This window comes from Aethalodelphis obliquidens, unplaced genomic scaffold, assembly GCF_003676395.1.
Source record: "Aethalodelphis obliquidens isolate GAN/ISIS:26980383/991018 unplaced genomic scaffold, ASM367639v1 scaffold40, whole genome shotgun sequence".
Taxonomy (NCBI): Eukaryota; Metazoa; Chordata; class Mammalia; order Artiodactyla; family Delphinidae; genus Aethalodelphis; species Aethalodelphis obliquidens.
In genome coordinates, this window is record NW_020837984.1 from 13768581 (window position 1) to 13795638 (window position 27058).

The 27058-nt window shown below is 40.9% G+C and overlaps 1 protein-coding gene and 1 long non-coding RNA gene across 6 annotated transcripts in view; one reads left to right on the forward strand and one right to left on the reverse strand.

Moving 5' to 3' along the window:
* ANTXR1 (ANTXR cell adhesion molecule 1) overlaps nt 1-27058 on the forward strand; it is a 246335-nt gene that overhangs the window by 41334 nt on the left and 177943 nt on the right. For all 5 annotated transcript variants that reach the window (XM_027131889.1, XM_027131885.1, XM_027131886.1 and 2 more), the window contains exons 4-8: nt 17336-17417; nt 17978-18011; nt 19269-19348; nt 21894-21962; nt 23379-23459. In XM_027131889.1, the coding sequence (XP_026987690.1) occupies nt 17336-17417; nt 17978-18011; nt 19269-19348; nt 21894-21962; nt 23379-23459 (346 nt within the window). The remainder of the gene's footprint in view (nt 1-17335; nt 17418-17977; nt 18012-19268; nt 19349-21893; nt 21963-23378; nt 23460-27058) is intronic.
* The window catches only part of LOC113633607 (uncharacterized), a 67116-nt gene that overhangs the window by 18625 nt on the left and 21433 nt on the right, over nt 1-27058 (reverse strand). Inside the window, exons 3-6 of the long non-coding RNA XR_003438269.1 lie at nt 25197-25279; nt 21231-21498; nt 19169-19458; nt 3416-3887 (exon numbers count right to left, since the gene is read on the reverse strand). This is a non-coding gene — a long non-coding RNA (uncharacterized LOC113633607). The remainder of the gene's footprint in view (nt 1-3415; nt 3888-19168; nt 19459-21230; nt 21499-25196; nt 25280-27058) is intronic.

Sequence of the window (27058 nt, forward strand, 5' to 3'; positions counted from 1 at the left end):
TTCACCCATTGACAGGCACTTAGGTTGTTTCCATTTATTGGCTATTATAAATAATGCTATGATGAATATAGGGGTGCATAGGTCTTTTCTAATTAGTGTTTTCATATTCTTCAGATAAATACCCAGAAGTCGAATAGCTGGATCATATGGTAGTTCTTTTCTTAATTTTTTGAGGAAACTTCATACTGTTTTCCATTAGTGGCTGCACCGATTTACATTCCCATCAACAGTGTATGAGGGTTCCCTTTTCTCTGCCTCCTTTCCAACACTTTTTTTTGTTTGTTTGTTTTTGTTTTGTTTTTATTTTTATTTTATTTTTTATTTTTTCCAACACTTTTTATCTCTCGCCTTTTTGATAATAGCCATTCTAACAGGCATGAGGTAATATTTCATTATGGTTTTCATTTGCAGTTCCCTGATAATTAGTGATGTTGAACATCTCTTCATGTGCCTGTTAGCTATCTGTATGTTTCCTTTGGAAAAATGTCGATTCAGGTCCTCTGCCCATTTTGAAATTGGGTTGTTTGTTTTTTTGGTTGTTGAGTTGTATGAGTTCTTTATATATTTTGGATAATAACCCCTTATCAGATATGAAGCTTTTTAGTTCGATGTCATCCCATTTGTTGATTTTTGGGTTTGTTTCCTTTGCCTGAGGATACATGCTCAGAAAGATATTGCTAAGACCAATGGCAAAGAGCATACTGCCTGTGTTTTCTTCTAGGAGTTTTATGGTTTCAGGTCTTACATTCAAGTTTTTAATCCATTTAATCTGTTGGGGTTTTTTTTCCTTTATAACAGCCATCCCAATGGGTATGATATAGTATCTCACTGAGGTTTTAATTTGTATTTCCCTAATGATTAGTGATGTTGAGCATCTTTTCATGTGCTTATTGGCACATTCGTATATCTTCTTTGGAGAAATGTCTATTCAAGACCTTTGTCCATTTTTCAGTTGGGTTTTTTTAAATTGTTATTATGTTCTAAGAGTTCTTTACATATTCTGGATATTAATCCCTTATTAAATATATGATTTACAAATATTTTCTCCCATTCTGTGGGTTACCTTTTCACTCTGTTGATAGTGTCTTTTAATGCACAAAATTGTTTAATTTTGATGAATCCAATTTATCTATTTTTTTTCTTCTGTTGCCTTGCACTTTTGGCTTTATATTTCAAGAAATCATTGCCAACTCCAATGTCATAAAACTTTTCCCCTTTGTTTTTTCTAAGAGTTTTATAGTTTTAGCTCTTACATTTAGGTCCTTGATCCATCTTGAATTAATTTTTGTTTATGGTTTGAAATAAGGGTCTAATTTAATTATATTGAAAATGGATATCCAATTTTCCCAGCACCATTTATTGAAAACACTGTCTTTGCCCCCATTAAATGATTGGCACCCTTGTTGAAAATCACTTGACCATATATGCAAAGTTTTATCTCTGGGCCCTCTATTCTATTCCTTTGGTCTATACAACTGTCCTTATGCTACTACTGTGGCTTTGTAGCACGTTTTGAAATCAGAAAGTGTGAATCTCCCAACTTTTGTTCTTTTTCAAGATTGTTTTGGCTATTTAGATTCCCTTGAGATTCCATATGAAATTTAGAATAAGTTTTTCTGTTTCTGTCTTTGGAATTTTGAGAGATTGCATTGAATCTGTAGATCATTTTGGGCAGTACTGTCATCTTAACAATATTAAGTTTTCTGATCCATGAACATAGGCTGTCTTTCCATTTATTTATGCTTTCATTAATTTCTTTCATCAATGTTTTATAGTTTTTAGTGCCATTGCATTTTTTAACTGACAAATAATATCTTTCAACCCAATGAATATTTTTCTGATCCTGAATTTTTCCTTGTGTTTGTGGGAGGCACACCCTGTTATTGTGTTAGAGATGATATATCTTTATCATGAATATCAATTAGAATTGTTTTATGTGTTCTCCTGTTTCTTATATGAGTTTGCTTCAAAGGGGAAATTTTCTCAACTTTCTTAAATTGGTCCTTTCTTTCCATCTTATGAGAATTTTCCTTAATAGAGTGACTCAAAAGAGGAACAACTAGGTTTTTCAGGACTGGGATTTGGGATGAGTTCTGTCAGAGATCATGTAAATTTTTGTTGAAAATGTGAAGATCACAGGAAAAGAAGATGGGAAAATTTATATGTAGTGTAATTTTTTCTTGAAAAAGGTAGAGACCTAGTAGGGTATCCAAGGTAAGGAGGAAGTTTATGCCAAAGGAAAATGGTGAGTTGTAGATGTTAGATCACTGTGTTAAGAACCTATCCTACCACCACCCACAGGCTTTTCTCAGGTCACAGAATTCCAGGCTCGTAGGTCCTTCCCTCTTCCTGATCTCAGCAGCTCTACATCTTGCAGGAATTCTTCCGAGTGTCTGGCATATGTATGGCACCCTTACCAATTTTCCGGCAATGAAGAACATTTGCCCCTCTCATACTTGCTTAGCTGTTTCTACAGCATTTTCGAAAGAAAAGGGGAGGTTAAAAAGTGTAGACCCAGATCACTACTTTTAACTGGAAGTTTCACCTTTCTTCTAAACTTTGCAAGATGAAAAAAAAAAAAGCATGATGAAACACCTATGGGTCAAAGAATTAATATGTCTTATCCAACCCACTGGCCTCACTTCACTGCTAAGAAAATCATTCTCAGAGAGATTGAATTATTTGCCTAAATTCATATAAGTAGTCAATGACAGTAGAATTTTTTTTAACTCACAAAATTAAAATTCTTAAATCCAGTGATTTTTTTTCTGCTACATTACATAGCTTACCCAATTCACTGTATTAGTATGCACGCTGCTGTCTTTTGTTTCTTATCTGTGGAATAATTAAATGGTAGCAACCACTGTATATATGTGCATAAATACATATGCATTTGTGTATATATATGTATATAGAATATATACTCCTTTATTAATGGTTTATTATGTACCAATAACCTAGAATACTTTTTTCAACTATAGGAAGAGAAAATGATAATACCTACCATGTAAGGTTGTTATGGGAATTATATTATTTATTATGTTTTATGTAGATGGGGATACCGAGTCATAGAAGGCTCAAAAGCCTCCTTGCCATAAAACTGAAGGAACCTGGATCTGAGCCTGGGAACCATGGCCCCAATGTCCACACTCCTAATCACTGTGCTATAGGGTTTCCCACAATTTTACTACTATATACACTTTTAAATTAAAAACAAACCTAAGCATACGCAACTCACCACCCCAAACCCTCTAACTTCTTCCAGAAAGCAATTCCCTGAAAGCACGTGCCCTCTGCACGTTTTATCTTTGTGGCCTTTTTAATGACGTCAGCTTGGAAATACTCCTCGCAAAAAGGCACAGAGGTAGGATCAGTATTTGGCAGATGGGGTTAAGAGGTTAAGCATCTTGCTTACTGGTTTTAAGGAGCCGAAGTAAAAGCCAGGAACGCTTGGCTCAAACTGCTGAGTGGAAACCAAGAGACCACACTTCTCTATCCCTCTCAGCCAGCCTTTGGTTTGGTTTGAAGAGTGTGGTTTTGCCATCAGTATCACAGGGGAAAATGACATATTTTGAACACATCACTTGATTCCTGGAGAAGAATGAATACAGGCTGTCATTACCAAGAGACATAGTTCTAAAAGCTTTTTCTAAGTTTAAAAATAACAAGAGAGAAAAAGAGTCTTCAGATACTTTGTGCTTGAAAGCCTCTGGATTCATTCCATTTTAAAGTACTATTCGTTCAGGTACAAGAAGATTAGATGGCAAAATTAGGAGACATGGAGGGGAGCATTTATTTATTCTCTTGTCCTGTTGATGGAGAGAGAATATCATGGGGTCTGAGTCCATGGGAAAGGTCCTTACCTCTCTGTGCCTCTGTTTCTTCATCTGTAAAATAAATAATAATGATCAGCCTTACCTTGTAGAACTGTTGGAAGGATTAGCAATGCCAGGCACATAGTAAATGGTGTTGTTACACTTGTGGTTGTTAGGGTCTTAACAAAGAGCTGAGGAATCACCCTCACTCCTCCTGGACACACCCCACTCCAATCATCACAGCATAGCCAAGAATAATTCAGAGTGAGTCCCCGGCTCTCCGTGACTCACACCCTTCTCTGAAGTTTTTAACCGTTGGCCAGTCTATCCCTATATAGAGGAGCATGGGTAGAAAAGACTGCTTTAGCATGAAGTCAGGTAAAAAGTTATTTTTTCCTTTGCCTAATGGTTCTAGCAAGACTTCCTCCAGACGGGAGCACACAGGCAGTGTCTCTAGAGGAAGTTTGTCTAAGGGCTTCTCATATTGCATTTCAATGATGGTAAAAAGAACCCACCTTGAAGCAATTCAGCGGGTCTGGGAACAGACTGAGATGTGCGAGAGTAGAGTGGTCCAGTGTTTCTCACACTCTCCCTCTGGAGGACCCCTGTTAGTAGAAGAAAGTACCCTGGGGCATAGCCCTGGGGTCCTAGGGTAGAATTTGAAGTGGCTCATCAAAAGCAAGAAATTTCTTCAACATCCTTTCATCTTAAAAATGACGATCTTGGGGCTTCCCTGGTGGCGCAGTGGTTGAGAGTCCGCCTGCCGATGTACGGGACACGGGTTCGTGCCCCGGTCCGGGAGGATCCCACATGCCGCGGAGCGGCTGGGCCCGTGAGCCATGGCCGCAGAGCCTGCGCGTCCGGAGCCTGTGCTCCGCAGCAGGAGAGGCCGCAACAGTGAGAGGCCCGCGTACCGCAAAAAAAAAAAAAAAAAAGACTATCGTATTTACAAAGCAGAAATAGATACACAGACGTAGAGAACAAAGGTAAGGATACCAAGGGGGAAAAAGGGGGATGGAATGAATTGAGAGATCGGGATTGACATATATACACTATTGATACTATGTATAAAATAGTTAACTAATAAGAACCTACTGTATGGCACAGGGAACTCTACTCAATGCTCTGTAGTGACCTAAATGGGAAGGAAATCCAAAAAAGAGGGGATATATGTATACGTATAGCTGATTCACTTTACTGTACAGTAGAAACTAACACTAAAGCAATTATACTCTAATAAAATTTTTTTTAATTACTGAGTAATACAAAAAATATGCATGTGCATTTGTATTCTATTCTATAAGACTCCAATGCTTGATTTTTTATGAAAGTCATGTGGAGTCCTTTCTCAAATTTTGGAGTACAATTTATGCCCCAGGGAAAAAAAAATTGTATATATACATATACACACACACATCTTCTGTGTCTTTGTGTCCAGTACATTGTCCTATACCAAGTTTGAATGCCACAGATGTAGTAGAGACAACACAGACTTTGTACCAGGACCAGCCTGGGTTCCAATCTGGGCTCCACCAGCATGCGCAAGTTCTTTACTTCTATGAATCTGTTTTTTCACATGTATAATGAAGATGACAATCATCATATGGTGTTGTTGAGAAACTTCATGAATTAATACGTGGAAAGAGGCCAGCAGAAACCCTGGCACAGCACAGATACTCAGGAAATGTTACTTCCCTTCCTCACCTGCTATGCTTCATGTGGCACATACAGATATAAAGGATAAAATCTGACAGAGCAGCGTCCAGAAACATTCTTGTCTGGATGAAGCCAGCAAGGCAAACTTCAGAAATAGTGGAGTCTAACGATGGTAGAGTTCTCCTATTCAAAGCTAGATAGCCACGGGCTTCCCTGGTGGCGCAGTGGTTGGGAGTCCGCCTGCCGATGCAAGAGACACGGGTTCATGCCCCGGTCCGGGAGGATCCCACGTGCCGCGGAGCGGCTGGGCCCGTGAGCCATGGCCGCTGAGCCTGTGCGTCTGGAGCCTGTGCTCTGCAACGGGAGAGGCCACAACAGTGAGAGGCCCACGTACCGCAAAAGAAAAAGAAAAAGCTAGATAGCCACAACCAACAAATTTTCTGTGGCCTAACCAAAACAAACACCACTATTGGTCCACAGCAGGCCTGTCCATCATCTCCTAGCCTCCTGGCCTCCAGTGTGGGGCCTTGAGCCTTAGATTCAGTGCTGCCTTTGATAGACTCGGAATGGCTCCTCGTGGACTGCAGTTCAGCCTTTGCTACTCCCTCTCAACAATTTTTTAAATTATTAAATATTCTAAGTATAACAAGAGCATACCAAAAAAAGGATAGTAAACACTCAGTATCCACCACCAAGCTTATAAAATAAAATGTTACAGGTATTGACCCCCCCCTTTCTCTTTCCTTACCAGAGGTATTACTATCCTGAATGTGGGATTTATCATTTTAATGACTTGTATATTTTTACATACCCATGAATAATAAATTGTTTCCTATTCCACTTTATAATAAATTATCATATTGCATGTATTTTTCTTGAACTTGCTTTTTACACGTAACATCATATTTCTGAAACTTTTTCTATGTAGATACATGTAGCTGCACTTGGTTCATTGTAACTAATGTATACTTTCTGTTGCATTGAATTTTATTGTGAGAATGTACCACCATGTACTAATCTATTCTCTTATTAACGGACAGTTAGTTTCTAACTTTCTGCTGTTATAAACAAAGTTGCAATGAACATTCTTGTACCTGTCTCCCAGACAGGTGGGAAGCAAGATTTCTCTTCTATAACGATATATAACTAGGGATTGAATTGCTAGGTCTTTGGTACGTGAATATGTAACTTAACCAGGCATGATTTAATTGTTCTCCAAAGGGGCTGCACCAATTTACAATCCAATTAGCGATTTATAAGAGTTTTCATTTACCCAAATCCTACCAACATCTTGTATGATCCCCCCAACTTTTCTCAAATAGATGCGCACACATTTGACTTGTGGGTTGGATTATCTGGTGTGGACCTAGTGTACTCCTACCTACCCCCACCTCCAGCCCAATATTGCTCCAAAGTGTGATAAGGAAGTCCTGTCTTTGTAGAGAAGTGTAACCTTCTCCAGCCTGACCGAAATAGCAGACTCTTGTCTATCATCTACCCTAGGGCTGCCTGCTTCAGCTTCCATCTGAGAGGGTGACCCTGGACTCATTCTCTGTTGCACAGGATTGGTAGAGTGCCACTCTATCCTATGCCCTTCCAAACACTCCTTGTGGTCAGCAGTACTAAGCTCAAGTATATCAACCTGACCATTTTAGATGCCACCAGCACCAGGTGAGATCTAGTCCCTAGTGAACTAAGAGGAACATGGACCTAAAGGTTCTCATGGGATAAAGATACATATTTGCGCAACCCTGACTATGGAGCCTACTTTCTTTCCACCATTCCCATCTCTTGCAAAGTATGACTCAACTAGGGGAAAGTGTTAGTGATGGGAAAGGTCTTACAGGGATTTGTTTCAAAAGCCAAGTGCTGCCATAGGAAACTGCACGGTGAAAACCACTGCACAAATGAGAAACCAACCAAAACAGAGTTGTGTACAGAGGAGTTTGTTTGGACAAATTCGTCACATTGCCCTGTGATTAATCCATTGTTCCTGTCCTCTGTGCCAGTTTAGGACAGCTTGGGAATTTGGAAATTCCTTGATGGGCTCCTCTTAGCGAACTTTGGTTACTGGCCTGCACTTGACCCTGTGTCACATTGTGGACTACTGCTGTCTGCCAAATGTGGCCTCTCCAGTTCCCAGCGAATTCCCAGGTTCTGTTTCTGTTTCAACCATTGGTCCCCACATAAAATCAGATGCAGTCTGAGCTGGAAGGAAGCTGGTAGATCTTATAGTTCCACACCTTCACTTTACATTTGAGAAGTCAAAGGTTGACATGTGTTGGAAGTGGCAGAACTATGATTCAATTCCAAGTCTATCTTCCTCCAAAATCCACGCTCTTGTGAATGGCACTGAAGCCATGGGAAGAATGAGATTGCCTTGTAAGACAGTGTAGGTGTAAAAATAAGGGGATCTGGATTCTGGGGCCCTCCAATCTTTAGAGTTCTAGAAGAGAAGGAAAAGCCTACACAGAACTATGAGAAAGAACACCTGATGAGGGAGATGGAGAGAGGATGCTGTGATGGGAGTCAAGAGAAGAAAGCATTTTAAATTGAGAGGGAGGTTAACTGTGTCTGATGCTGTAAGAGGCTGAGTAAGAGGAAGCCAGAGAAGTGACCATTGGATTGGGAATGTGGAGATCACTGGGGAACCTTCACAAAGCCCATTTCAGCAGAACTGTTGAGACAGAAGTCACTGCAAAATAGGTTAAAAGGTGAGGGCTTTCAATTTTCAATTGAGGGGTAATGACATTTTTAGCCCTTTTGCTTGCAAAAAGCACCCCAAATCAGGAGAAGGTAAAACACCATCACAGATTTGAGGAAATTAAGAAATATTTAACCATAAGAACACCATAGATGAGGACAGAAAGAATACAGGGAGTGGCAAGTGATGTAAGCAGTCAGATGTAATCCTGAAAAGGAGATACTGAAGAGGAACTAGCCTTGTAGCCTTGCAGAATCTTGGAAAGGAAGGGTTACGGGGTGAAGCTTGGACTATGTTTAAAGGATCTTTTCAACCTTCAGAACTACTCGCCTCCACTACAATTTGAAAATTACCCCTTTTCCAGCTCCACCAGAAAAGAGAAGTATGTTCTCTGGCAAAATTAAACAAGAATCGTTTCCTGGATGGACACCAGGCATGGGAGATTATGGAGACGTGCATAACAAATGTTGCTACTCCCAACCCTCCCCTTTGTCAATTCCAGAACTAGCACAAAGGAAAGAGTTTGAAAACTACTTCTCTGTAGAAATAAGTATTTCAGAGGGGGAAAAATGCTCATCCATTGATATTTGAGGGTCCTCAATGAAAAGATCCTGTTGACAAAAACTGATCGTCCACCAACTGGCACACCCCACCAGGCACACAGAGCTTCCAACAAGTCTTAGCCTCGCTCATCCGCTATGAACAGATGTATAGTCAAAGATCACTTCACATTTGAAATCTTTACCAGGAAAAATTAGGAAGGGAGTACTCTTTCAAGAAGTTGTGTTTTGAAGAGAAATGCATTGAATTGGTCAATAGCTAGAGGGAGATGTGGGGTCACAGAAGATTTATTTTGTTAAGATGAAAGATACTAGAGTATATTTATATGCTGGTAATCATCTCCAGTATTTTTCTTCCTGACTGGAAACAAATGTATAGTCACAAATATTTAGAAAAAAGCCTTTTCCGTATGTCTGCTTCTAGTTAGGATGTAGAGGCATATGAAAAACCTTCATTTCCATGGTCAACCAGAAAAGTCCAGACAAAATAGAATTCACATGTTCTTCTGGGGCTAGCAGACACACAGGAAGCACTGATGAACTGAATTAGAGAGAAACAAGCCCTATAGAGCTGATCAGAGATCTATGGAAACTTCCATACTTGGAGGTGGATGCCTGATCTGGCTAGGGAAATTGGAAATGTAGGCCAGCCATGGACAGAGACTTTTCAGGCATGAGGAAAAGTCAGCTGAGCCTTAGACAACAATGTGTGCCAGGGGGATGGATTATCTGAAAGAGCCCCACTGAAAAAAGAAATTTCTTAGCCTAATAATTCTTCCCTCTCACCCACACCTCTGCATTTTTCCAAGAAAGTAGCAGTGGAGGACTTGTTGAAAAGCAGAGAGAAATCACTTAATCCCATGGATACTTGTGGTACTTGGATTCTGGAGTCAGGTTAAGCGACATTATCTGTAGCTGTGCCTAACTCCCTCACACCTCAAATACAGGAAAGATCACAAAGGCGGGGCAGGGCAGAAAGCTGGGACTTCGGCCAATAACACTCTAGGGAATACACTGTAATTAAAGCTGTGTTCCGGCCCCAAATCAACCTAATTCAAGGGAGAATCTAAATATTCAGCTTCCCACCCCAGCTTACAAAGATAAAAGGCTTACACTCTGCAATGAGTCAACAAAACAAATCAATATTATACCTAAGTTTCCACTGCTTTTTAAAATATATACAATGTGTGAAGTGTAAGTTAAAAGATTGTGAGACATGGGAAGAAGTGGGAAAATGTAATCCATAATCAAGAAAAAACCACAGGGCTTCCCTGGTGGCGCAGTGGTTGAGAGTCCGCCTGCCGATGCAGGGGACACGGGTTCGTGCCCCGGTCCGGGAAGATCCCATATGCCACGGAGCGGCTGGGCCTGTGAGCCATGGCCGGTGAGCCTGCGCGTCCAGAGCCTGTGCTCCGCAGCGGGAGAGGCGACAACACTGAGAGGCCACATACCGCAAAAAAAAAAAAAAAAAAAAAAACCACAAATGACTCAATTATTGGAATTAGTAGACAGGGATGTTTAAACAACTATTATAAACATATAAAGAATTTACAAGAAAAGGTGAATATAATGGAGGAAAACATGGGCTATCTGGAAAAAAAAAAAAGAAAACCGAGTGAAAACTGTGGACTGAAAATTTTTTCTGCAGAAAATGGATTAATGAACTTAAAAACACATTAATAGAAATTATTTAAACTGAAAGAGAAAGGGAAAAGGTGGGGGGGTGATGAACCAGATTCTATTATTTGTGGGGTAATATCAAGTGATCTAATATATGTGTAATTAGAATGCCAAACATGATGTTCCACACAGGGATTCGAGAAGCTGAAAGAACCGCAAACGGGATAAATACAAAAATAATAATAATAATAACCTAAGCACATCACAGCTGAATTCTTGAAAACAAGAATAAGGTAGGAATCTTAAAAGCAGTCCAAGGGGGAGGGAAAAGCCATATTACAGAGAAACAACAACGAAAATCACTTACTTTTCACCGGAAAAAAAACACATGCAATCCTGAAGACAAAGGATCAATCTCTTTAAAGAGATCAAAGGGAAGAAAAGTCGATTTTGAACTCTGTATCCAGTGAAAACATCCTTAAAATTGAAGGTGAAATTAAGACATTTCTAGAAAGAAAAAAAAGCTAAGAGAATCATCACCAGCAAATCTGCACTACAAAATAAATAAATAAAGGCTAAAAAAATTCTTTAAGCAGAGAAAAAATGATACCAGGTGTAAACTAAAGCTACCTAAAAAGGGAGAGCACCAGAAATGGTAACTATTTTCTTAATGTCATAAAAAGATGATTATTTAAGACAGAAACAATTAACACTGTATTTTGGAGTGAATTCCATATACATAAGTAGAATATGTGACAACAATAGCACAAAGGATGAGAGGGAATTACATGGAAGTATAATATTAAAGGGTTTTTCCATTATATGAGAAGTGGTATAATATTAACTTTTGGTAGCCTGTCATAAAATAAGGATAACTCCCTGTACAGCAACTGCTAAAATGAAATGAAAGGGAGGATATTACTATAGATCCTACAGATATTGAAAGAGAATAAAGGAATATTAAGGACAAAGTAATAGAAATAAATTCAACAATTATAATGGAAATTAATAAATACCTGTGCATATTACTGTATATAACTTATACCTCACTTTTAAAAAGTATAGCAAAGAATCTTTGGTTCAACATGCATCCTGTTGTCATTCATCATATTGGCCTATTCTTTGGGAAAAATCACAAAGAGGACATGATTTCTATACATTATAAACAAATGATCAGAGTTGCTTGTGGGACTTAAGACTCCAAAGTAACAGCAAAAATGTCTTTAATTAATCTTTGCTATTCTGTTCTGTTTACTTCACGTCTTTTGTAGTCAACCCTGGAGCCCTGAGACATCTGGAAATATTGTGAGTGTAGCATTAGTGGTTAACAGTGATGTGTGTTTACTGTATAGTTGAGGCTCCGAAGCCAAAAACTCCAGGACATTTGAGAAAAGTCAATTCCACAGAAGCTGTTTTACTAGGAGGCAAGTGGACAGTGCAGAGCTGATGTTGGGTTTCGGGGGGTGGTGGAGGTTGTTTTTATAGACTGAAAATATGGTCGATATTGCGCAACCCCAAGGAGGGTTTTGCAGTAGGAGCATCACTGAGATACTTGGGGTAAAAAGTTGTTAAAGTGCTTCTTGACGTGCTTACGTGCGTTTATCCTTTAATGTTTTCATCAGCAAATATTAAAATGTCACAATACAACTAGAATCCCAGAAAGTAATCTTCAAGAAGTTTACAAAAATTCCGAGGGCAAGAGAAAGCCCTACAGACACTGTAACTGATTCTCCCCGCTCCCTACCCCTACAAACCGGCGTAGTGCTGGTTGCATGGTGTGTGCTCAATAAATAGTTGTGGAAATGAATGAATTTATGGATGGATGCATCCAAACTGGAGTCATTCATTCAACAGCAAATCACTCTAGGTCCGTCATTAAGTGTTACAGGGGTTGCAAAAGGAGCACAAGACATAGGGCCTGAAAGCCCTTAACTTCTAAGTAGGAACACTGGCAGAAACACGAAACCACCAAGGAAAAGAGGCGACTCTTTAATAGCAGCCTGTTTTCATAGGACTCCCAGACTCTCTCATTTCCCAGGAAGATAATATTTCATTTGGTAGTAACCAAGTCCTCAGAGAGGAGAGCTTCTTATCGCCCCCTTTAAAAGATCTTTCTCCCAATTTTCTTTCATTTCTAAGAGAGCATTAAAAAAATACTCTTTATTAATAGTCCTATTGTCCTAGAATTAAAATGGACCCACAATTTCCATGAAACCATCTGTTTTGTTTGCTTAGATGTTGTAGGAACGTAGAGAAGGGGCATGGAGTAGGGAGGTGGGGCCGTAAGTCATCTGACCTTTTACCAAGGAGGGTGGTATAAGGGGAGTGTGACCACTGCTTGGGACTAGTGAGCTCATCATATCTTGCCAGACACAAAGTATCAAGGATAAGGACAGTTTCCAAAACAGCCTTTGCTTGTTCTGGTACCAAAAAATAGAAAGCTCAAGAAAATACTTGTAAAGGAAGGGAAATAGGCTTAGAGAAAACACCCCAGTTCCCAGACTTTTTTTGGCAGGGAAAAAATACAGAGAAGCCAGGGAACCTTTTCCATAGCCCCATTGTGCCTTTTTTTAGTCCTCTTTTTTTTTTAAAGGTTTAGTCTTAACACAATATTCCAATTTTAGTGTTACCAAAACGTCCTAAACCTCACTAGTCAATGATCTAGTCAAAGATAAGGGACTTCCTTGGTGGTCCAGCGGTTAAGAAGCCGCCTTCCAATGCAGCGGATGCGGGTTCAATCCCTGGTCAAGGAACTAAGATCCCACATTCCGCAGGGCAACTAAGCCCGTGCACTCTAGAGCCCACGGGCCACAATGAAGATCCCGCGTGCCGCAACTAAGACCCAAGGCAGGCAAATAAATAAATAAATAGACTTTTTAAATGACCAAAGATAAGACCACATTTACTTTTTTTGTTCACATTTACTTTTGATGCCCACATTTACTTTTGATGCCCCCTAATTGTCAGAAATTAGCCCCCAACCCCATAATGCCCCTCAGCTATACCGAAGGGTTTCAGGGTGACACCTCTGTGTGCTCAGGAATAAACCTCAGTTTTCCTGTCCCAGCCTCACTCTCATATCCCAGGCTCACCCTCATGCCACCTTGTTTGCCGTTATCCTCATGAAACCGCCAACCTGCAGGGCAAAGTTGCCCTCTGCCAGGTGACTGCTAATGCCACCCTCCCCCTCCCTTTGGTGGCCTCAGTTGGGGACTCTGCTGTCATCTTTAACCCTCCTTCTAATGCATAGATGTATGCTCTTTCTCATTACCAAATGATAGAGTTGAAATTAAACTATGGCTTTTAATGGAATTTATTAAAATTGGGGGGAGGGGGTACGTAAAGAGGTACAACACAGAGAATGGTCTATAACCACATGGACCCAGACCTTCCCTACAGTCAATTACTACCAGGTCAGCTCTGCCTGGCCACCGTCCACATGGCCAGTGAAGCTTATTTCCTCCTCCCACCTCTTCAGCAAATATTTGTTGAATGTCTATAATGTTCCAGGTACTATAGCAGACACAGAAGATATAGTGGAGACCAAAACAGACATGGCCCAGCCCTGATGGAGTTTAAAGTCTAGAACGGAAACAAATGAACAAACTAAACTAAAGTGAACAGATAATCACATAATCAAATATTATTAGTTATAAAATGTCCTAAGTGCTATAAAGCAACAATTGTGGGGTGCTATGTGCAGTCTAATTGAGGGAGCTAATTTGAATTGGGGAACTCAGATGAGGCTACTTTGAGCAATTGATATTTAGGTTGGGATTGAAGGCTGGGTAAGAATTAGCCCAGCCCCCAGGCAGCAGTGACTGCAGGTGTGAAGGATCTGCTGGAGAAAGGAGCTTAGGAAGACCAGTGGGACTCAGGTGAAGGCAGTGGGAGCAGAGCGGTGCAAGATAAGGCTGTCGAGGAGGCAGAGGATCCATCCCATGAAGGCACTTGAAGGTCATGGTGAGGACCTGAGGGGTTGTTTTGTTTGTTTTGTTTGTTTGTTTGTTTGTTTTGCGGTTCGCGGGCCTCCCACTGTTGTGGCCTCTCCCGTTGCGGAGCACAGGCTCCGGACGCGCAGGCTCAGCGGCCATGGCGCACGGGCCCAGCCGCTCCGCGGCATGTAGGATCTTCCCGGACCGGGGCACAAACCCGTGTCCCCTGCATCGGCAGGCGGACTCTCAACCACTGCGCCACCAGGGAAACCCAGGACGAGGTTTTATCCCAAGTGTAATCAATGGCTGTGAAGGATTTTGAGCAGGGGAGTGAATGACATGTTTTGATCCATATTTTAAGAACGCTGTGGCAGCCATGTGGAGATTGAATGCAGGGGGGTTGAGAAGGCAGTCAAAAGACGGCCAGTGACTTTCCCAATGGTCTAAGTAAAAAACAATGGTCGCCCAGACCATGAGGTTGGCAGAAGAGGTGAAGAAGTGTCAGTTTCAAGGTATGTTTAGAGCGCGACCGATGGAATCTAATGTTATATTACGTACGGGAGCAAGAGAGAGGAGAGTCAAGGTAGAGGGGGTCAAAGAAGGCTTCTGGTTTCTGATTAGGGCAGCTGGGCACGTGGTCTGATATCTGGGCGCTGATAGGACAAGCAGACAATAATCAGTACATTTCCCAAAGTCTGAGTTACTTGGTCTTAAATATTCCACCTAAGAAGCATCAGCAGCCTGGGCCAGGGACAGGCTCAGGCTAAACCCTTTTCAGTTTGTCTTTTAAAACTTCCAACCTGGCAATCAGGTCTCACCCATGACCACCCCATTACCTCAGTTTTAACAAAAGATTAATTCTGCCTCGGACTTCCTCTTTAAGCAATTACCAGAATAAGCCAGTAATAAACTTTATACATTCATTCATTCATTTATTCAAGAGAGAAACAGTCTAATATAATGACTGAGAGTAGGGCATCTGGGTTGAAATCCCACCTCTGCCACCTAGTAGTGGAGGGGCTTTGGGCAACTTTCTTAGCCTCTCTCTCTATGACTCAGCTGAGTCACAGAGTCCCTATCTGTGAACTAGAGATAATATTAGTATCTACCTCAAAGAGCTATCATAAGGCATAAGTGAATTAATTACATGTATTTTTCAAACAGAGCTTGACACGGTATAAGTACTCAGGTAGTGTTAAACATTGCCACTGCTGTTCATTAATTCAAGTTTTACTGAAAACTGCCCACTGTCTTATGCTGCTTGGCAAAGTAGAAAGCCGGGCAGATTTTTTTTGAATCAGGTAGATTTGACCTCAAGCCTCTGCCCTCCTACTTAACTAACCTCTCTGAACCCAAGTTTTCTTATCTATAATATGAGGGCAATAATACCTACCTTGAGTGGTTATCATGAGGATAAAATCAGAAATCTTTGTGCAGGGTCTTGTATATAATGGATACTCAGTGAACATGAGGTTCTTTCCCTGCTCAAAAGAAGTTTCCCCACTTAATTTATTTTTTTTAATTTTGTGATAGATCTTTATTGGAGTATAATTGCTTCACAATACTGCTTAGTTTCTGTTGTACAACAAAGGGAACCAGCCACATGCGTACACAATACGCATATCCCCTCCTTCTTGAACCTCCCTTCCACCCTCCCTATCCCACCTCGGTAAGTCATCGAAAAGCACTGAGCTGATCTCCCTGTGCTATGCGGCTGCTTCCCACTAGCTAACTGTTTTACATTCGGTAGTGTATATATGTCGATGCTACTCCCACTTTGCCCCAGCTTCCCCCTTCCCCCGCACCCCGCTGTGTCTGGTCTTTGTTGTGGCATGCAGGATCTTCACTGAGGCATGAGGAATTCTCTCTAGTTGTGGCGTACAGGTTTTCTCTCTCTAGTTGTGGCACGTGGGCTCTCTAGTTGAGGTGCATGAGCTCAGTAGTTGTGGCACGAGAGATTAGTTGCCTTGAGGCATGTGGGATCTTAGTTCCCTGACCAGGGATCGAACCTGCGTCCCCTGCATTGGAAGGCGGATTCTTTTACCACTGGACCACCCGGGAAGTCCCTAGGGTGTTGCACCTTTTATTGACTTTCTATTGCCATGCAATTTCACAACTCTGTAGGCCTAGAAGATAACATGTAGAAAATTGATAGTAGTCCCCACTTAATTTAAATTGTGCATCTCCACCCTCGGCCCCTAAAGAAACCCCAGAGTGAGGAGGGTAATTTCAAATGCTTTATGGGCTCATTCATGAATGAAGTTCATATTCTTTTTCAGAAACTACACTTTCTTGCCCTTTTCAGCACAGTATGAAGCTATTTAATTGACAGGAACATGAACGTGGACGTTTTACATCTCTGAGGGAATGGTCCACAAAGATTCTAATTGGTCCCCGAACCTTCACGTTTCCCACTGCTATCGGACCCTTTCCCAATACCATAACCCACTTCCTCTTCCTGCCCCACTACCACCTTGAGCAATCAAAGTAACAAAACATGGGCACCAGCCCACAGAAAACACTCTTGGTCGTCCTAGAAAGCATAGATTGCCTGGGTCTTTATTTTCAAAGCTGACTACATGGTTTTCTCTGGCACAGCTCTTCCAATGGCAGCTTGCTCCAGATGCCTGCCCTTCCTGCCTGCGGTCCTTGTGGTGGCCTTGCCCTGGGTTCTTAGTACCCACCTTTTTCTGGCTCACATGAGCCCTTTGCATCTTGATATAAAGTTGCCTAAGAAGACAAGTCTTAAGACTCGCTTCCAACGTAGAATGAAAACTTTGTCCTGTTCAGGGAATGGAAAATTTTCACCTGCACCTGGAGATTCCTGAAGTGTCCTTTCCCTCGATCCTTGAAATCTCACTTATTCTACACTGTGGCCGACCCTAAATGGATAATTTACTAGAAAGACTTTCCTGCTATAGGGTCTTGGGGGACTGTTTGGGCAATATAGACTATCCACAAAGATAAGAAGACTAAAGCATGTGACTATCAACGGCAAAATAAAAAATGCTCTAATAAGACTAACAGGGTGTCTTTGGATTTCAGGGAACAGATCCGTCAAGGCCTAGAAGAACTCCAGAAGGTTCTGCCAGGAGGAGACACTTACATGCATGAAGGATTTGAAAGGGTAATTTTAAAAGAGTTTTAAACTCCAAAAGAAGATTGTGATGTGGAAACATCAACACAGGGATGGCTGATGAGATGAGACACACATATTAAAGGAACTGAATAACACCCAATGGCAAGAGTGAAAACAATTTTCCATAAGTGTGTACACGATAACTCCATCCAAAAGAGCCAAATAAATGAAATTTCTTCCTCCTTCCCTGACACTGATGAAGGGTCTCTTAGCTAATGCTTGGCCAGAACTCATGAATCATGCCACACACAAGTCCTCTCTATTCCCAAGGTAACCTTTTCTATATATTTCTTCAGAGGTTGAGACAGAATTGCAAGGACTTCAGGCTTCAGCAAAACAAGTCCCAGTCTATGAGAGGAAAGATATTGATCCAGGGTAACTTCAGAGGACATGATCCATTGATATTTGAGTGAAACCTGGGTGAATTACATAAAGAATCAAGACTGACCCAACACTGTGGATCCAACACCAGAGATCACTGCCCACCATGGCATTTGTAGTAGCAAACAGTGGCTATATGTCTAATGGCTCTTTCATATGTTTTTCAGGCCAGTGAGCAGATTTATTATGAAAACAGTCAAGGTAAGAGTATATTCCTAATTACCATTATGAATTTTTTAACTTTTCTGTGTTTCCTTCTGAAAAAGTGCCTCAGTAATTTCATGTTTGAAAAGACACAGGATATTGCCTCTAATCCTTAAACACAGACTTCATCACAGAGAAGGAATGCGTAGAAAGATGGCACGAATGAGGTCAAATTCTACTGTCCTGATGATTCCAAAAAAAAAAAAGTTATTTAAAAGTAATTAAGATCTCATTATGGGCTACAGTCTGTAATGCTCATGAACAGTTTTGCATGTTGAATTCATTAAGTTAATACATACTTGGAGGGGTTAGTAAAGTCTTAGATTTTTATGTCAAATTTAATTTTCTTGTCCTTCTCTGAGCTCCAAGCCTCTTCATTGCTGTGATGATTTTAGATTAAGATACCAGTTTGGCTTAAACTTTCCTTCATTTAAGTGGAAAAAAAGGAATAAAATGTACTTAATAGCATGCTTAGCACAGAGAAATAATATTTATTATTATTATAATTTTAGCTATTATTACTACCCTGTCTTTCATGGGTAGCATTTCTTTATCTGAAGCAAATCTCTTCAAAGACGTTCAGTATTAGAGTGGGGATTTTTCTCCCAGGCCTGTGGAGGTGTCCACATCCTCTTTCGCTCTAAACTGCAACAAGTAGGTCAGACCCAATATCAACAGCAACGCTTGTTATTATAAAGACACCATCATCAATGTTACTGGAAGTTTCAAAATCACTGAAAGAATTCTAGTAGGTTTTGCCAACTGCAAAACTAATACTTCCAGTAATACTTCCAGTCAGCTTATAAATCATGATGACTGTTACTCTTTGCCAAACTCTTCAACAGATGTTGCATATGTGGTCAAGGACAGCATGTGAGAAGGACCCCTGAAAGGCTCAGGTGGTCGAGTTTGCCCTCGGGCCTTGGCGAGAGTCATGTGGACTGTTCCTAGGAAATAGTCATGTTTGATTCACTGTAGCTACTCCCAGCTATCAGTCCAGCAACCATTTCACCAGGTTTGGCCTTTTTTTTAAGATAAGACTTGGAAACCCAGAAACAAAACATATTCCCCCTTAGAGTCTGTCCCACATTCTTCTTCATGCCAGAGCTACTGCGAGTCCCCAAAGAAAAGTTGCTGATTCTCACAGTACTGACCTTGGGTGGGGGAGCCGCGAAGAGACAGACTCCCAGGGCCGAGAGGGGGTTTCCCTTGGTGCAGCGGGATGAACTGAGTGGGTCTGTGTTGTTTGAGCAGGATACAGGACAGCCAGCGTCATCATCGCTCTGACTGATGGGGAACTGCATGAGGACCTCTTCTTCTATTCGGAGAGGGAGGTAAGCGACGGTCCGGGCCTATGTCTGACATGGAAACGGCGCTCCTTCCTTCTGAAATGGGCTGCGGTCTTTCCACTCGGGCAAAATGTTAAGTGTTCTTTGTAAAGTCCCTGGATAAAATAGTGTCCCATATGTGAAAGATAATAACAGTAACTCATTTTTAAAGTGAATCTTCATGTCTCACACCTGGTAGGTATTTTTCCCTTTTCCACAGGTTTGCACATTACTCTGTGTTTTAAGGGACAAAATATATCTGCCATGCCTTTCTCGAAAGCAGTGTTGAAATACCATATATAACTTTTCAGCAAATCCATTGGTACTATTTTTCCTTCATTTCTACTAAAACCAGGAGGGAAAAGAATTACTTGAAATATGAGAAAGCCAATTTTGTCAAAATGTATTAATCACTGAAATTCTTCCTCTAAGAACCAAAGCTGAACATTAATTGTAAATTAATGTAATTGTAAAAAAAGTAAATTGTAATCTCTCCTTCAGTATTTCTTTTTTCCTTTTCTTTATGCCCTTACAAAGCACTCCTTAAAGCAAGTGAAGGAATCCTCTCTAAATGAAGCTTTCAGTTTATAAAGAGATTCAGAAAAAGAGGTTTATCTAAGAGTTGAAAAGTGATGTTTATGTTTAGGAAATTCTTTTCTTTCAAATTTCACATTTGAGCTATATGTACATGTGGCCCCAGGAAACCAGTTCACCATAGGAATGTACTGAAGCCTCATTAGCGACAAAGGCTCATTCAGGCCAAGTTAGAAAGAAACACAATGAGGAAAAAGACAGGCAGTGGCGGAGGGAGATGCCAGCCTCTGGAGGAGGAATCAATCAGAGAATTACACTTATCTCAAGGTCTTGACTACTATTTCATTTAAGTTCAGCTTCCTCCACAAGCAAGAAATTGATATGCATTCATTCATTCATTCATTCGTTCAGTGCTAACTGAGAGCTTGGCCTGTACGGGCGCTTTGCTAGACACTAGAAACACACTGGTGAGTAAGACACAGTTGCTGCCTTTATGGGCTTTACTGTGTAATACTGTTCAGCTTTTTGAAGTCTCTGTTGGCAAAGGGCATGAGGAAATTAAGTGGATAAATGCATTACTGACCCCCTACCCTAACTTGTACAAAATTTACAAGGGGGAAACCCACAAGTAAATATGACAGAGGCTCTCAGAGCATCTAGGAAATAATATATTTCTATGCTCTACAGTTGAAACTGTAGGGAATGCAAAAAGGCTTATTTGGATGCTAAACAACCATCAACTAAAGTAAAAACCCTAATAAGGAAATAACTGAATATAAAATAAATGATAGGTGTCAGAGGTTTAAAGTAGAGGTTAGTAGAAAAGAATTCTAGGTATAGCACACACAAACTTGGAAAAATATTTGCAGTGCCAATGCCAATAGGACGAAGGTGTCTGAAAAAGAAAGATAAAGCTCAAGATATATAAAGAAAATGAGCCTTTCCATTTTTGATGATTCTGTATACAGCCCAACTAGAGGAGAAAAGCCATAGAAGTCGTTGCAGAGAAGGCTGGGGCTAGACTGTACCTAAAAGTTTATTTTATCCTGAAAGCAGCAAGAAATATTTCTAACATGAAGGAAAAACGATGTACGTTTCTGCCCCTTCTACAATTCAGTGTTAGTCACACTAAGAGAGGGGAAAATGGGATGCGATTCAAATCAATATGCATATATTGAGCACCTACTGTATGTTTACTGTCAATGATTTATTAAGGTTCTACTGTATATACCAAGGATTTCCAATTTTTGTTTTCTCTTCTGAAACGAAGAACCTGGAAGAGCCTGTAATAAATCAGATATTAAAATCAAGCCAAAATCTGGATATTATTCATTAGGTTGCCCTCAATACTTACTTGTAGATAAAGTCGTGGGTTCACCCACTCAAATATGGACCTTAAATCCCATACCATTGACCCAGTGTCTTCTTTGGGAATAAAAAAGGCCATATTCGTGAAGGTGCTGACATTGATGAGTATCTGCATTGTTCTACGCCTCATGTGAGGAGCTCTGCATTTATTTTCTCATTTAATGTCCAAAGTACTTTACAGAGAAAAGCCAAGTGTCAAACCCAGGTATGTTGGATTCCAAAGGTCACATCCTTTCCGATAGAGCACGCTGCCACTACAAAGGAAGAACGTATGTCAATAAAAATCCATCAGAGGAATAGAAAAGATAATCATTTCCCCAGAATATTTAATATGATGTATCTTAGCCTACAGTATCCTTTTCCTCCCCTCGTCATTCAAAGCTTCTCATCAAGTCTCTACTTCTATGGATCTTCCTCAACACTTCCCATTAGACTAATCACTCCCCTCACATCCACCATATTGCATTAGAATGTGATGTTCACTGGAGAATTGGCTCTTTGGGGACAGGGATTGCCCTCTCCCTTGTGGTACCTGGCATATAGTAGGTGCTCAGTAAATACCTGATCACTGCAGTTAGGCTGGGTGATCCAAAAGGAGTACATTTGCCACTGCTTCTCTCTCTAAATGTCTTTTCTTTCATTGGCCCAGGCTAACAGATCCCGAGATCTTGGTGCGATCGTTTACTGTGTGGGTGTGAAGGATTTCAATGAAACACAGGTATGAGCATGGATTTCCTCAGGTATGGGAGCATACTCAGCTTGTGAATGATAGAAAATATGCAGTCGGTGCAGGAGGTGCATCAGCAGCATAAATACCCATTAGATGGATGATTTTTCCAGAAATGCTAAGCAGGGAGGGAATTATTGGATGTGTGAGGGATGTGAACTTATTTGCTAATGTGCTTGAGGGTCTTCAATGCAGACCATCCAGGCAGCATCTTTTTTGGTTGACTTTCTTAGTACATGTTAAATTGCCAGGAGGTCAAAATAGATCGAAGTTAACTTGGAAAACTTGTTGGTTTGTTTTTTTAATTTAATTTGATAAATCTGATTTTCTTATTTAAATGGCAAACATCCCTTTTTTCTCATTAAAGGTTCAATGCATTTCAATATGCCCCAAAATGGAAATAATTGGCCAGTGGGCAAAAAAAGTATGTCCAAGTGTTCACAATAAGCAAATTGTAAAAATGTGTTAGCAACCTAAATAGATGTACTTCCATGTACTTAATAGTTTCTTTTTGTTCTAATAACATTGACAAAGTTCAGGATATGTTGTTAAATGAATAAAACAGGGTTACAAAACAGTATGGGAATAGTATGAGTGTACTTTTTAAAATAAAATGTGTGTATTTGTATAGGAAAAGTCTGAAAAACCATATCAAATTAACAGTAATAGAAAGATGATGGATGGATGGATGGACAGATGAATTATTCATAACTTTTTTCTTTTTATTTGAACACTCCTGGTTTTTTGAAATTTCCCAATGATTGTGTATTACTTTTACAATCAGTAAAAATCCTGGCACTGACTGACTGTGGCAACCACAGCACTAGACAGAGTCTGGAAGTAGAAAATCTCTGCAGATCAGTTTCTCCTTTCTCCAGTCCTCGGCTCCACAAAGCAACCAAACCAATCGCAAGGGTCCTTTCCTCAATGAGAAGTTTAGGTGAAAGATAAGGGTCCCCATTCATTGGGCTCGCCCAACACCAAAGCTTGAATTTATTTTTAAAGTTGCTTTGAAAGGAAACTTGAGTCTGTTTGATTCGAATACAGTTGCCAACAGAAATGTGGTTGAATGGGAGAAAAAGAAGCCAATGGCCTGCCCCCAAATCCATAAATACATCAACCCAGGCCAAATGTTCATCTAGCTGGGCAATCTTACCGCTGGTCCCAAGGAGACAAGTATTAAAACAAATGTAAAAGCTGGAACCGACCCTCCGGACCCGCTCCAGAGTAAGTCCCCTGGAAATCTCATTATGACTGAGGGCTTCTCAGTGAGGTCCCTGAGCCCAGGCAAGCCCTCAAGTTCCTGTGGGTTTTAAAAGGAGATGGAGGCCCCTGGACCCAGTGGCTTTCCTCAGTTCTCCATGTGCAAGCCTGACACATCTCCTTGTGCGTTTGCTGTGTCCTCAGCTGGCCCGGATCGCAGACAGTAAGGACCACGTGTTTCCGGTAAATGATGGCTTCCAGGCCCTGCAAGGCATCATCCACTCAGTGAGTAGAGCACTTCCTCTGAGAATGGATACCCGGGCACTTTCTGCCCCCTGACCTGCTGTAGATACCCCAGTTCCATCTCACTAAGGCTGGTGTTCTTCTACATTTCTTTGTATATCTTTATATCTGTCGTGTTTCACGTCTCCATCCTGCCGTTCACACATGTTTCTTTTCTCATTCTCCTGTGCCAATTCTTTACCCTACAATGGAAAATTAAAAATGGAAAGGAAACTTGCTCTGGCAGCGAGCCAAACTTCAGGCAGTTCTCATACTGGAAGGACTGCAGCTGATGCCGTGCACTTGACCGACCTCAGCTTTCCCAACCGTGACTGAACGCAAGCTGCTTTCTGAACATTGCAGGCTCAGCCTAGATCGCTTGGCCGTCAGAGGCACTTTCGACCAGTGGTTTTCTATCTTGGCTGCCCATTGATGATTATCTGAACAGGATTTTTAAGATCTTCCCAGGTGATTTTAATGGAACCACTGCATTAGATCTATAATCCCCAAATAGGAAGGTTTCTTTTTTTTTATGTTAAACTTTTATTCATTTCATGAATGGAACTTACCTGGAGTCACAACATAGATTCTTTTTTTTTTTCTTTTTCTTTTTTTTGTGGCCCTTTGGTTTTTTGGTGTTTTTTTTTTTAATAGTTGATTTACAATGTTGTGTTAGTTTCAGGTGTACAGCAAAGTGATTCAGTTACACACATACATGCACACACACACACACACACACACACACACACATATATTCTTTTTCAGATTCTCAGATTCTTTTCCCTTGTAGATTATTATAAGGTATTGAGTATAGTTCCCTGTGCTATGCAGTAGGTCCTTGTTGGTTATCTATTTTATGTATAGTAGTGTGTATCTGCTAATCCCAAACTCCTAATTTATACCTTCCCCTGCTTTCCCCTTTGGTAACCAGAAGTTTGTTTTCTATGTCTGTGGGTCTATTTCTGTTCTGTAAATAAGCTCATTTATATCATTTTTTTAGATTCCACATATAAGTGATATCATATGATATTTGTCTTTGTCTGGCTTACTTCGCTTAGTATGATCATCTCTAGGTCCATCCATGTTGCTGCAGATGGCATTTTTTCATTCTTTTTCATGGCTGAGTGATATTCCACCCTCATTGTAAAATATGAGGGTTTCAACGTTCCCCAGAGTTTGCACCGTCACCAGCCCTCTTTTTCATCCCATCCTGGTTTTTTATCATCCCTTTCCTATCAGTGAACAGGACCTGGCTTCCTGGGCCTCTCTTTTCTACCATCCATCCCCAGGCTAGGCCCTTGGTCCAGCTGGAATATTGGAGGATGCGAGTCTTGGAAGTCTCAGCCAGAAGGCCTGTGTGTGTGCTGCTCCTATAATGAAGTCCAGGGTTGCTGAAGCCTCCATCTTTAGGTTTGGGGACCAGGCAGACAGACAGTGGTCTCTCCAGTTGGAGCTCACGAGGCTTCAGACTTGGGGTCCAGGATGCAGATTCAGAGCTCAGAGGATCACTGTCCTCTTAAGATGTCAGTGGGGTCTTAAGCCAGGTTTACCCATTGGGAGCTTGGGATCTGCCCAGCTCCCGCAGGCTGACCTAGGAAACCTCCAACCTGGATGTGCCTCATGCTCCCTCCCCCTCCCTCCAAGGTTTGTTTAGAACCCCAGCAGAGTGGAAAGCAGAGTAAGAAGTAGGAACTTTGGAGCTGGTCAGCCCAGAGTTGAAAGGCTGACCCTACAGCTTACCATTTATAGATCCTTAGATGAGGTATTTCGCTTAGTTCCGTATTTGTATGAGGGATTAATGATAAGACACGTCATAGACTTGTCTGAGGATTACAAGAGATAACACTAGTGAAAATACCTAATATTTTTCCGGGCACATAATCAGTCCTCAAGACATATGAATTATTTCCTCTTCCATGACCCTTCACCATCATATGAGAAACCTTGGTGTCAGCTTCCCTCCTCACCCTCTAAATTTTCTTGCATATGCATAAAAATCACCTGGGGAATCTTGTTTGCAATACCCGTTCCCAGGCCCTATCCCCAGGAGCTTCCATCTCACAGTCAGTATGTGATGGAGCCTATGAAACTGCATCTTTTAAATCTGCACGTTTTAATCAGTGCCCCAGGTGTTGTACTTTCACAATATTGATAGATGTGACCTTACGTTTTCAGAACTGTGAAAAATAATTCCACCCCAAGTTGGGAGATCCTATCCTAAATATGTCCACGTGACAATCATCTTCTTTAAGATGTGTTTGCAAGGAACAGAAACACACTGAAACCATCTTAACGAGAAAGTGCAAATTATTGAAAGGATGGAGAAGTTATCAGTGCCAATTATGGATCCTCAGGTGAGGGACCCCTACTGTAAATAAGTTCTGGGGTCAGTGTGGCGTACTTGACAGTATAAGTGACAAGAAATGTAATAACCAGGTGAAACAACACCCAAATAGTGATTTAGATAGACAGTTAACAGCAGGATTGGGGCCTAACCATGAATCCTGTGGCAGCTCAGAGGCGGACTGTTCTGGACTGGAGCCTTCATGAGAAACTGGGGTAGAGGATGGGTGATGGGTAGCACCAGAGAAGAGATGACATGACCTCAGCCCAAAGACTGGAAAAGAGCAAGCATATTTTTAAGACAATAATAATACCTGTCTGTCTAGTGGGAGAGTTTGGATAAAGGAGTCAGGAGGAATGGGAAATAAGCTGAGACATTGGGTTAGAAGCAGATTGATGGGAGCCTTGAAGGAACTTTGACTCCAAATTAGTGTAATCACTGAAACATTTTGAACGTCTAACAAGTTATATTTAAGAAGAGAATCTGATGGCAGTGTCCCTATATAGAGAAAGGAGACTGGGGAGGCCCAGAGGCAGGAACCCAGGCATGAGGCTACTGCAGAAGTCCTTTCTTCAGATGGCTGGGTTCCAACAGGGACAGCTCTTACCTGTTCAAAGGTTCTTATGAGCCATGTGCCACATTATTTAACAGTTGGTTCCTACCCAAATAATTTGAGTATTTTTTAATCTGCATAAATTGTTGTTGTCCTTGAATATTTCAACCTTAGCAACTCACCCAAGCTCAACATGAACCCAGATGTTTGTAAAACTCTCCCTACCCCCAATGGAAATCACCCCAAAGACGTTTAAGAAATTTTAGTGAAACAGTCTTCCAAAAGGGGGAAAAAATAATTTGAGACTCCAAACTTTTAGCCGAATGATAGCATTCTTGTGAGCTTTTATCTGGGATTTATGCTAGCGGTTTCCATCCTTCCAATACTCGAAACCCATGTTTATCGCAGTTGTTAATTCATTTGCCTGGACAGGAAAACAGGGACAAGCACAGCACAACTCGTCTTTCTCAACTCAGACAGAAATAATTATGGCCTGAAAGTTGGTTAACTAATTTTAAGAAGTAGGTTCATTTCTCCTTCTGGATACTGAAAGGAAAGCTCTTGCTTCCTCCCCCCTCCCCGCCACCCCCGCCATCTAGAGCATCTCTCCAGCTTTCTCCCATGGACGTTGTTTTGTGGCTGGTTATTTTCTCATAATAAAGTAGGACTGGGCTTAATTATCCAAAATAGGGTGCAGAGCAGCTT